The sequence below is a fragment of the Scophthalmus maximus genome, chromosome 19 (genome assembly GCF_022379125.1).
Source record: "Scophthalmus maximus strain ysfricsl-2021 chromosome 19, ASM2237912v1, whole genome shotgun sequence".
NCBI lineage: Eukaryota > Metazoa > Chordata > Actinopteri > Pleuronectiformes > Scophthalmidae > Scophthalmus > Scophthalmus maximus.
This window is the reverse complement of record NC_061533.1, coordinates 17,949,133-17,961,675: the sequence shown is the minus strand read 5'-3', so window position 1 is coordinate 17,961,675 and position 12,543 is coordinate 17,949,133. Positions and strand designations below refer to the sequence as shown.

General features: G+C 39.9%; 1 protein-coding gene across 1 annotated transcript; it reads right to left on the bottom strand.

Annotated features, from left to right (window-relative positions):
• Positions 1 to 1,271: 1,271 nt before the first annotated feature.
• Positions 1,272 to 10,022, bottom strand: tmc1 (transmembrane channel-like 1). The gene is made up of 20 exons (XM_035641081.2): positions 9,894 to 10,022; positions 8,608 to 8,631; positions 7,720 to 8,200; positions 7,408 to 7,602; positions 7,218 to 7,308; positions 7,033 to 7,114; positions 6,751 to 6,857; positions 6,014 to 6,112; positions 5,671 to 5,813; positions 5,443 to 5,587; positions 5,150 to 5,344; positions 4,847 to 5,026; positions 4,605 to 4,757; positions 3,771 to 3,899; positions 3,557 to 3,624; positions 3,167 to 3,406; positions 2,955 to 3,080; positions 2,721 to 2,799; positions 2,134 to 2,236; positions 1,272 to 1,814 (listed from the first exon to the last, which is right to left on the bottom strand). Exons 1-20 carry the CDS (start codon positions 9,973 to 9,975, stop codon positions 1,615 to 1,617), a joined length of 2,922 nt encoding a protein of 973 aa, XP_035496974.2. The 5' UTR covers positions 9,976 to 10,022; the 3' UTR covers positions 1,272 to 1,614.
• Positions 10,023 to 12,543: the final 2,521 nt, after the last annotated feature.

Sequence of the window (12,543 nt, the reverse complement as noted above, 5' to 3'; positions counted from 1 at the left end):
GAGATGAGAGTGGTACAGTGGACATTGATATATCTGGTTTGTGCATCCTGTCAGGGCTCAGTTTTCTTCCACATTGTATCAGCATGGAGAGGGACACTGGGCAAGGGCCAACACACTACTCCAGATGAGGGTGAAACAGCGGGCATCAGGTGATTGGTATTACCCGGGCAATAATAGTCAGGAAGATAATGAGTCTCCATGTACTCTGCAGAGATATACAAATGTATTTGTCTATTTGTTAGTAGTTTCCTTAGTCTTCATTAAATAATGTGATTGAAATGTGATTGGTGAAAGAATAAAGTATACTTCATCATCTGGATCTCAAATAACGGCAGAATTAATACTTAATGTTTAGTTGCCATGAATTGCTCATGAGCATCAATGGAAGCGGATCTGATCTGATCACTGTGATTTAATGTCAGTGGCGTTGTGGGCTTTATTAACTTGTTGTTCATAAATGATTTAGGCACAACACTTAACAACACGTAACCCGTACATCACAGAGATCTTGAATTTCAATTAAATTTGAACAGGACACAGACCATCAATATATAGAATTTTAGGTCAATAAAGTTTAACTAATGACACAACACCATGATTGACTGACAGCTGAGCTAAATGACACTGACAGGACTGTTCAGTGTCCAGCAAGTGCAGAGCAGAATCAACGACTGCAGTTATTTAGTTATCACATTAGATATCCATGCTACATGTCGTGGGTCATGACACCACAACAAATAGATTTCTTTCGCAGAATCTTTCGCTCTTAAAGTGTGTTTTTGAAGTACGGAGCTCACTCAGTGAGTCATATTGCAACAGATTAAAGTTGACTGTGTAAATCCAATCAGAGATGAGTGATTGGTCTATTTAAGTCCACCTAGCTAGGTTAAATGGCCCTGTGTCTAATGAATTGTTTAATACTTCGGCCCAGTCACAGGTCCGGGGACTGCTGCGCTCGCTGGTGAGAGGCCAAGAGAAGTGTTTGTCTGTGCAGAAAAAGGATTTTTAGTTTTGAATATAACTGAAGTAATTTGTTTGCAAATTGAAACCAAAACTAAAAGATTTTTATTGCATGCACTATAATCTTATACATCTTTAAAGACAGACAAGATGTTTGAAATTTATCAACAATAAACAATTGCAATCTGAAAAAGAAACCTCCGTGGTTCACCTTTTTAAAAAAACATGCTATAAAATGATAGCTTTGGAGTGATCAAGCAGAGCTGATGGAGACCTCTGTTATTGTAATGATGGAGAGGAAGCTGCCAATGTAGGATAAAGACATATATTTTCCATGTTGTGTAGGTTGCATAGAAACACAATTGTTATCTTATTCAAATTTCAAAAATATACAGCAAAATTTCGGAATTTACAGATTAGCATTTTCAAAAAAGATTGACAGATTTAAGAGCTTGCTGCAACTGCATTTTAAAATGCTTACAATGTATCTTAACCATGAAGGTAGACTTTTACAAAAGCAAGTGTTTCGCTCTCATTACTCTCAGTTCATAACGTGCAGCTAAACATCAATTCTCAATAAAGTGCTTTGCTTCGAGTGTGGTTTGCTACTATGCTGTTTTTCAGTCCTCAGCATCAATGCAGGCTCGGCACCCCTCACATCCTGGGTTCACTTTGCCCAGAGAAACCGGGCAGGTACCCAGGAGTCCGGTGGTTGCCGTGGTGATAGGGCCTGGGGACGGGGGCTCTGGTGGCTGGAGGTTGACGTTCTTGGTCTCCAATGGGAGGAGGAGGGTTGTGTCCATTCTTACCATGATAAAGCCTCTGACTCCTGCCACGGTTTTCTTCTCCATCTGCTGAAAGAGAAGGTAGCGATGAGAGAAATTTCAGATGAAGGAAGAAAATAACAAAAGAGCTTGTTACCATACAAACTAAAGTAAAATCCAAATATCCTCCCAGCTATTGGAGCCATCCTTCCTGAAAACACTATAGGCACCACATTTTTTAACAAGATGCCTCTAGCTTTGATCACAAACTGCATTAAGTAATGCTATTTACTGTATTTTTACTATATTTTGTCAGTTTCAGGCCTCGATCCATCTTTTTATCCTTTGTAAAAAAAAAAAAAATCCTTTTCATTCCATTTTAATTTTATCTAAAATTGAAAAGTCTCACTCTCTTGCTGTTGCGCAGCACCCTGTGCTGTTCTGGCCTCCTCTAGATCCATTTGTGCCTTCAGCGCTGCCCGTTTGTTCTTCTTCTTGTTTTCCTCATTTTGCTTGTAAGAGACACACAGGCCATTATGAGTTTAGAAATGTTGAATAAGGCATGAGGATGTGTAGATCAGTCATCAGATGACTTTTGACAAACAAAGTGCTTAGTGTATGTATATTGTTAAAAACTTTTTTGGGGCCAGAGCTGTTACTCTGCTGCTCTCTGCTGGAGTAATGATGCTAATACAACAACAGTGATCACAGCCAGGCACCACATTGGCCTTATGCAGTTAATTTTGCATTTGAACGTAGTTGGGACGTTTCAAAGCTGCTAAAATAGATTGGAAAAGCAAATGTGGGAAATAAACGTGATCTGCATCCACTACATTTAAAATGATGTTGTTTCTTGAACAAAATGTCCACCCTCTTCACAACGACTGTCGTGTTTTTGGGATGTGTGTTGAAGAGTGAACTTCACATGTATTTCATTGTAATTCAAAAGCACATAAAAGTACGAGCGATGATGAGAAGAAAACAAATCGAATTTACCGCATGTAGTTTTTTCTTCAGTTCCACGTTAGCTTCTTTGTAGCTTTTAGATGTGGATTGCAAATAATAGATGGCAAGTCTGAAAGAGAAAATAACATTAAAATCATCATTGCACCATCGAACCCAGGACTTTACAGCTCAAATAAAATGATGGCAACAAGCGAAATATATTTAACTGTGAAAAAGAAATACTGTATATTCTTGAGGTCTGCTGCTGAGTGTTTGCTGACTCACACCATAAGCAATATGAAGGGTAACACCAGTCCAGGGTTAGAAGCGTAGCTGAACACTTTACTAAACCAGGCTGGGAAGTCTGACTCCAGCGTCTCTTGGATCACATCAAACATCCGTTTTTTCCCACTAAGGAGAAGAGAATGATTGTGACAAAAAAACAAAACAAGAAATGCCACTGTTAGAAGCCACATCCCTCGAACAAGCCCCGTTACCTGAAGGGTCCACAGTCAAAGGAAGGAGGAATGGTGACGATGGTGTATATGGCAGGCAGAGTGGACAGGAAGAGGATGACCAGCAACATAGCCATGTAAAAGTTGTTGGAGCCAGAGGCCTTGAAAACTCTTTCTTGCGGCACGTTACAGCACATTACAGCCCAGCACTGCAGGTACATGGACACGTGGAGCCGCAGGACATTCAGGGCAGGAAGGCAGGGGGCATAGAACGCACCCATCCTGGAGGAAAGGTTTAAAAAAGGGAGTGGATTACAGAATTCAAGTGCTGCTCTTCGTAAATGATTAGTATTATATTATGAAGGTGCTGCTAGTGGTGAAGAAACCATAGGAATTTGTTTAATTTAAATCACACCAGTGCTATTTTCTTACCATATCATTCCTTGATTGAAAATCAGGCCCAGGACATTTCCACTGACATCGAACTCCGAGTAGGAAGGCTTTCTCAAAGGAGACAGAAAATAACTCTGTGACTCATATTTTATAGCCAGTATTTCAATTCACCTCTAGCAAACGGTGCACAAGAAAATTGTCCACTCTGTTGAACTTCACTGTGCACCGTCATCAGTTAGAAAAGATGACTCACAAATCCGGCCTCTAGGTCCCAACACCAGCAGTAGTTGAGAAAGCGAACAAGCACAGCTCTCAGGAAATCTCCAATCAGCAGCATGATGTAGGTGGTCATGGTATCAGATATGATCAGCCGGACAAACTCCTGCATAGGATGAAGTACTATCAACAAATACATATATATATATATATATATGTGTATATATATATACACACATATATATATATATATATATATATATATATATATATATATATATATATATATATATATATATATGTACATATCCTTGGTAGCAATATTAAATTGCTCAAAGAAAGAATTGTTTATTGTTTATTTCTATGCATAAAATGTGACTATACGTCCAACCCAATATAAAACACATTGTATTTCATCTTTAATGGTGATCTCAAAAAGAAAAATATCTTAGCATTTTTCCCAGTTTTATTTTTTGAATCAAACATTTCAAAAAAGTGTCAGAATGTGAACAGAGCACATTTCAATTTCGAACATAAATCTTTATTAAATACAATTTTGATTATGGTGTGAAGCATGTTAACCAAGTGTTGAAAACAATGAATACATTGGGACGGAATCAAGTAGATTTTAAAAACTCAGGTAAGAGGTTTCTCAACTGTATATGACCTCTCATTCATTTAGACCCTATCAGCAGCCGGTCTCATCGTAACTACCTGTGTCTTGTTTGTGCTGATTGACAGACAAAGACTTATTATTGTAAAGACACATTATGCGTTTGGTTTGTACATGTATCAATAACTGTATGCTGTAACAAAAAAATTACATCATAGAGTTACATAACAGTGGTTACAAACGCTCATGCACACTGACCTGCCCCACCATGGTCTCCCAGCAGGGCCCTCTGGGCACATCAGCAGGTTGGATAGTGACGGGTGGAGCAGTGCTATTTTCTGATACAGTGCCGTTGTAAAGACTGGTTTCCCACATGGTTATATTAAACTTTATGATCTTTTCCTCCTCCCTCTGAGACAGAAATACACATGCACGCTTCATATTGACCAAAACGTGACATTTGAAAAATATCCCACACATCCGAACGCACTCGTTCTTACTTTGAGGTTGATCTCATCCATGAGTGCAATGATGAAGGTGTAGAGATTTCCCAGGAAGAGGGCAAAGATGCGGCCCAGCTGCCACTGCAGGGCCACGCGAGGGTGGTAGTTCTCCAGGGCGCTGATGACGTCAAACAGCATGGGGCAGAACATCCCCAGTAATGACATGACCATATTCACCTGAGAAACACATGGATCTTTGAAAAAAAACTCATATCACATGTGAGAACACAAACTATTGTTAGTCACTATTGTCTGTCATACTACATAGTTTCTCCCCGTCTCTCATACTTCCATTTCTACCTCGTTCCTTTCCCACCAGGTGTGATTCTCCAGTCCGTCCAGGGCAAACTTCTGAGAGCGACGCACTACAAAGTAGATGAGGTATCCACTTCCTGCTAAGCAGCACAAGACCAGGAAGTTGGCAAGCACCCGCAGAAAACGAGTCAGGTGGATGTTGTCATCCTTCCGGCTCTCTTGCTCCTCTAAGATTGCCTCCTGGAGAGGTAGGAGGAAGGATATAGAGGATGTAGATAACTGTATCATAAATGGCTTCACTCACTGTAACTGGAACACCAACGCTCAGCTGCACAGACCTTGAAACTGGTGGTGATGGAGGCAAACTTATTGTCTGCAGTTTCAGGGTTTCCTATCAGGTAGTCCCAACTGGTAAACATCTTCCAGCTGAAATTAAAGCTGTTATCATCTCCAACCCCCGACTCATTTGCATTACGGGCCATCCTTTGATCGGAACAAACAAAGATTCAGTAGAATGTAAAGTCTCAAAGAGATCAGTTAGTTGTTTGTAGTCGTAATGAACTTACGTTCTTATGACCACCATATAGCTATAGGCCACCGTTCCCACACCAACCAGGAAGTACGACAAAGGCATACGGAACTTGAGCCAGCCAACGGCACGCTGGTTGTTGTAGAATCCGTAGAAAAGGACTGAATACTGAGCGTAACCCTGCGGATACAAATTGTAGTTGCAGTAATGTCACAGATTTTCACATTTGTTGCTGTTGGTAGCACTTGCTGATTTTCTTTCAGAACTTTGCGCAGCAATACACCATATTTGAAAAACCAATGGAACTCAGAAATACATATCAGAGCAACATATAATGCTACTTAAAGTGGAGTGAGGTGAGCAGGATGTTGTCAAATCACCCCACAATCCCATAACACGGCAAAGTCCATGGCGCTGGTCTCCTCAGCCCTGGGGACTGTTTTTCTTGGGATGCTGCCATAGGGCCTTCCCATTAATGCCTGTAGTAACAACAACAGCAACAACAAATCATTTTCCCCTTCATGAATGAAAAGTAGAATTATGAAATTAGAAGTAATGAAATTATGCGGAAAAGTGTGTGTTTCTTTTCTGCAGGTATTTTATTCCTTTTCTTATTGGGTGTGGAATAAAAGGAGTTGCAGAAATGAACATTTCATTCTAAAGGAGAAAAACTGGACAGAATCAAAACTGACCCCCACACTTCTGGTGCACAGCTTGGTATTTGGCATGAAGTCAAGTTTTCAAATCATTTACACTTTTAGGCTGCATGGGGCAGACATAACTATCCCTGTGAAGTTACAAGACATCCAACACTTACATACTCAAACCCTTTATTTAGGGCAACCAATTTTCAAGAGGTAGAAGGGTTGACAGGAGGATGAAATTGTAAAAAGAGAGAGTAATAGAGACTGAGAAGAGACGGGGCCCATGATCGACCCTTGAGGTACACTGCAAGAGGTTAGTAGAGGAGGAGATTGAGTTACCCAGTCTAACAGAAAAAAATTCTGAGACAAGACTTAGCAATAAGCAGGGAAGGTGAGGGTAATTGAAATACAACAACAACAACAACAACTCCAAATGAATTACAAGTAAATGAAAATGAAAAAAGGCACCATACCTCTGGTACCATGACCAGGCCAAAGGTGAGACCAAACAAGATCAGGTTAATGCCATACATCCACCTCAGGAAGATAAAGTAGGAGGCAACCGAGGAGCCAAAATGACCTAAGAGGCAGAGGGAATGAGGATGATCATGACACTATGGCTGTAATACTTTAAATGTTTTACTATAAGCTTATCTATTTTATACATACATTTATGGTTAGTGTTATTGGATTGCATGTTTTATTATACTTATTAAAACTTGACATTGTAGAGGAAAAAAAACAAACAAACCCACTTTCAATCTCCTTTATTTTCATCTCCCATGGAATGCAAGCAGTTTTGAAGTTCTCAAAGTCCCGTTGGAACTTCATCCATTTCTAATTTTAAAAAAGAATTTAGTCAAAAATGTATCATATGTTCCTTTACAGGATTTTTTTGTTTCACAATGATATTTTGAATAAAAGGTCAGCGATTCCTTGCCTTGGTCATCATGACCTTGTAAGCATAGAGCTTCCGGCCTTTTCCTTTCCCAAGAGCTCCCTCATATTTCTCCACAAACTCCTGAGACTCCCTGTGAGGAAGCAAGCATTTGATTCAAAGATTTAAAGGTGACACCTTGAATTGCAGCTGGAGCCGGGGTCCTACTTTTCTCATTAGGAAAGAAGTGTACCGTAAAGTGACAAGTTTCTTTTTCATTGGCCAGGGTTTTCCCCTCAGACTCTGGATCAGTTTCTTCCTCTCGTCCACTGCCTCCTTCAGCTTCTCCAGCTCCTCCGGTGACAGAGACTCTGGCCTCACCTCTTCCTCCTGAGTATCCTCCTCTGCAGCGGCTTCGTTGGCTTCCTCACTCGTCTCCTGCTCTGAACTGAGGCGTGGGAGATGAGCGCGTTCACTGCCTTCGCACCTCTTTGTGAGCATGGCGCGATTGTTTTCCTCGGTAGGAAGTGACAGTCAAGGGTGAATTTGAGAGATAATACTTTACCTTGCTTCCACTACTTTCTCGTGCTTTTTCTTCTTCACTTCCTGTACTTTCTCCTTTACTGTATGTTCACCTCCATCTTCTTCTTTCCCGTCGTTTTTGGCACTTCCGTGTTTCTTTTTTCTCTTGGTATTTCTTTCTCCAGCTTCTCCCTCCCCCTCCCCCTCCTCCATTTTTCTTGTTTTGTCATTTTTAATATTCTTTCTCGTGTTTGCCCTCTTACCACTTGTCATTTCAGCCTGCTCCTCCTCATTCCTTTCACGTCCCTGCACTTCTTGTTCTTTCTTTGCTCTCTTTCTCCTGGCCCTTTCTCTTTTCTCAAGCCTCCTCTGCAATTCCTCTTCCCCTTCCCCTGAGTCTTTAGATGCTACTTTTCTCCTCCCTTTCCTCCGCCTCTTTCTCTCTCTATCACTATCCCTTCTTTTTCCTCTGTGTCCTCCCCTCTCACTTTCCTCTTGTAGTGTGGAAACTTCCTCCTCGACACCTGTAGTAAAAACGTGAACGCTGTGTTTATTCAGTGGCAGAGTAAGTATGAACATGCTGCTCAGACTATTCACACTCACTCACACGTCTTTCTCTCATTGGTGCTAAACACTTACACTATTATAAGGTTTGTCATTATTCTCTACTCAGTCACACTATCAAATCTTTCTCTTCACTGAAATGTTTTAATTCAGGTGTGATAATCCGTGATAATTGTGATAAACTGTGTCTAGGGATGTTGAACTAGTCAAAAACATACATTCTAAAGACAAAAATGGTATTTAGGGAAATTAAGTATGAGACTCATCTGTCTCTCCAATACTTTGTATTAGAGATAGAAATGTTGAAATGGGCTCAACCATATATGAAACATCAGTGAATAATGTTATGATAAGAGGACCAACTCACCTGCAAACTCCAGCTCAACGTCAACTGTGGAATAAATATAATTTCCTTGTCAAAACCATAAAGTTTAAATTTTCACTTTTTTCAGTTTATGAAGTTCAGCTTATTACAAGTTGAAAATCTTTTTTTAATTTTTTTAACGCAGCTATAAATATATTTTTGTCTCCAGAATTTAATGAGTGAAAATAACACACATCTTGTCCTCAAGCAACAGCCTCCATCCCCAATTCTTCAAATTAGAACATAAACACCTTTTTGGAGAAAACTCTATATGTTGTATGCTATTAAGCTTATTGTTTCCAAAGTGATTTGATTAGTCAGCTGGACGTTTGTCCAATTCATTATTTGAAGTTGCATCTCAGACATAAGTTGATCTGAGGTCAGCACTGAGATCATCATCTATAAGAGTTCTCAATATTTGGGATTGATTGTTTATTTATTCCTAAATACAGTTTTTTGTATGTTTCGTATCATATTTCCTTTTTCATGAAATACAGTATATATCATATGTAATTTCCTCCATGGCATTACCAACCCCTTGCTGCTCTGATGACCCTTGACTTCATTAATCCAGTCCACTTATTATGTCTTCAATACAACCGTGACCCCTTTACTTGGCAGAGCTCAGCCTGCCTCATTGTGTACCTGGCAATATTGTCATGCATTAAAGGGGGGTGAAGAGGACAACAAAAAGCATCAGTGACAGACTGAACTGATATTTATGTAGTCGGCCCTTTGTTGTGTGTCCAAGTGTAACCGGAGTGGCCAGCTCATGGGTCATTACGGCCATGTGCAGTAGAGGGGCACAAAAGAGACAAACAATGGTCTAATGAAGGGAGACAGGGCAACTAAGCCCACATGGACAGGGGAGACAGCCGGGAAGTAGGGAATGAGTATGATTTCAACAAAGTGGTGTATAGACATGTAAGTGATGGTGGACGGGTGGATTTTATTAATCAGTGAATTTAGAAATTTGGTGTAAATACAGTAGCTGTACTGTTATCACTTGTATTCATATAACTGATCTTCAGGACCCCAAAAATGGGTCTATATCATAAACATGACAAACATAGAGACCAATGAGATTTGCTTTGTTTAAATAATCTGTAATGTTTTCTCCTAATGAACTTATTGCAATAACCTGAAACTAATATAGTCATTTATGGCAGATTATGTTCAGTAAATCAATGAGACTTTTATCTGAACATGCACAAAGAATGCATCTTCCTCCATTAACAAAGGTGCTGCGTTATAAAAAATGTGCAATATGAAGATGGTCATGGTCTTACTGTCATTCTCAGAGGTGATCGGGCTGCCTCGAGGCATCTTCCTCTCATGGTCCTGTGTCTCCTTCAACGGTCGTCCCTGCATCCAGGGGACGAGTGAGTCAGTGGTCTCTATCCTCCTGCATCTTCACAGGAAAGGATGCAGCTTGCCATGGGAATGTTAAATGTGTGTGTGTGTGTGTGTGTGTGTGTTGGTGTGTGTGTGTGTGTGTGTGTGTGTGCGTGCATGCGTGCCTGCGGGTGTGTGTGCATGCGTTCGCGTGTGTGATGAGTAACTGGCATGACAAGTTCACTTTTTCCTCGCCACCCATCGACCCGAAGCAGGGACAATGATCGCATGGAAACCCTAGAGCCACGCAATTTCACTAGCAATCAATTATTCACAACAGTTATGACTGCCTTTATGCAGCTGTGTGTGCGTGTGTGTGTTTGGGCATGTTTTGTATTGTTTTGAGTGTGTGTATATGTGTGCGAGACAAAAAAACACAAAGGCTGTGAAAACAGCAGGCCTGTGTGAGTGTCATGGCTCTTTTGTTTTCAGTGTATCATAACAGACGACTCAGTTGTTAGAGTTCACAAGGAAGAGATATTCCAAAATTCACATTCACATTATGTACTGCAGCTGAATGTCCTTGTGGTCCACAATCTGCTTTTCTTCATGAAGTAAGGGCGGTGGATATTTTGGGTTTTTATCAGTGTTCAGATGGTTTTCCAATTTTGTTTATTCACATCAGTGATTTTACTCCAATTCTGACACCAGCTACATCCTCGTCATAACTGAATGAGTCTCTATGAATAAAGTAAAAGGTATAATCTCTGTAAAGCATAAGTGATAAAGTGAATAAAAGGCAAACATGATACTGATCCTTGAACGACTATTTCTTTAAATTCGCTTTAAATTGTTCTCATTTGCTTTCAGTGAGTTTCTCAAAGGTTTATTTTTTTATTTTTATAGAAATAACTAAAGGTGACCTGAAAGCCAAATTGTATCATTCACTTTCTCTTTCCTACATGTCCAGTCTCTCTCCTAGAAAATGATAAGTGTAGCATCAGACATTATTAATCTTTGAGCTGTGCTTTGGTTTTGGTTATAAAACCATTATCCTGTCCCTATCAAATGAGACAAAGATGCCAAAGCTGACACTTCAGTGCGATGAAGAACATATAATTTTGCGGTTTAAAAAAAATCTGTCACATTAAAGACTCTCGCCTCCTACATACAGAGAAAAAAAGGCTGGCCCTCACAAAGTACATTTCAACATTTCAGGGTTTCTTTGATTATGGTTAGAATACGGATTGGAACTGGGTATGCATTATGTATGTTGTAGCATTGTTTTTTTTTATTCATTTCTTGAACACCCCAACCTGAACTAGTTTCTCTTGAGGTTTTGTGGAGAAATCGGAGTTTGAGTAACTGGAGAAAATAAATAATCTGTAAAATTGCACATTTAAATTTGGTGTCATATTGATAGGACTTAGGCCAGTGTGCTGAGCATAAATGCATTGTTATGTTAGAGAAAGGCAGAGGTGAGAAGTAAGCCCATGAACCTGTAGAGGGCAGTGTTCCTCTATACTGTGTGTAGGAGGAGACGCCTCTGGCTTGGAAAATATTATTTATTCATCCGAAACAGTCTTGTTTTCTGCATTTGTGTGTCTGAGTCTGTGTATGTTTGTATGTGCACATGTGCACATGTGATGAAAGCCCAACGCGTCACAGAAATGTTTGTGTACATACGCATCAACTCGTGCGTGTGTGTTGTGGAGGGGAAAAGAGCAGGAGACATATCAGTTTCCCAGTGCTAAAGTTAGCTGCAATTTCGAGGAATCATTGAACGTAGAGGCGATGGAGGCCGTCAAGGCCATTTGAGCATAGAACAGCATCAAAACAAACTGCAAACCACTGCAAGATGCATCTGAAAGGCAAATGGACAGTAAATCGATCCACCAGAATAGCAAAATTCACCTCTTGTACATGTTTTTGAAGTCTCTCTGAGATTTTTGCCTCAGCTGCCAAAACTACAGGTAGGAATGTATTTGTCTGGGATGCGCATGGTGTCAAGAAAAAGTGTTTTTCTAGAAAATACTATAAAAAACATTTTAAAAAACATTACAAAAAAAGTATCCACTTGGCGAAATACAACTGGTTAATTGAGAAAACTGCTTTATCCTTTTGGATAAAATTTGGGTGATTAGACAAACAGAACCTAACCTAGTATCCGCAACCTTTAAGGTGTAGGATTTGTACATGTGGCCTTATGGTCAGATGTAGTGTTTTAATATTGTTCTGTTAAAGCTCAGTATGTGTCTTTACTTAAAGCAACGCATTTCTAAAGTTTATTCACAGAACAGGACATCGACACAATACAGATAATTATAGCAAACCTCGAACAAAAGTTACATGTTTTATTTGTTAACTGTTTTGAACTTTTTCCTGAAAGACATACATGATGTATTTTTATCCCATCAAAGTGTGTGAATGTGCATTTTGTCCCAGTCAGTTCCGATGAGTGTACATATGGGTGTCCGAGCATGAATTGATAGGAGTTCGCCGCTGTGCACACACAGAACAATTTGTCTTTGCTCTCTTTTTTGTTCGGTGAAACACTAAAATCATTTGGAGTTATCAGAGTTCGGGCGACAGGCAGCGACTCAT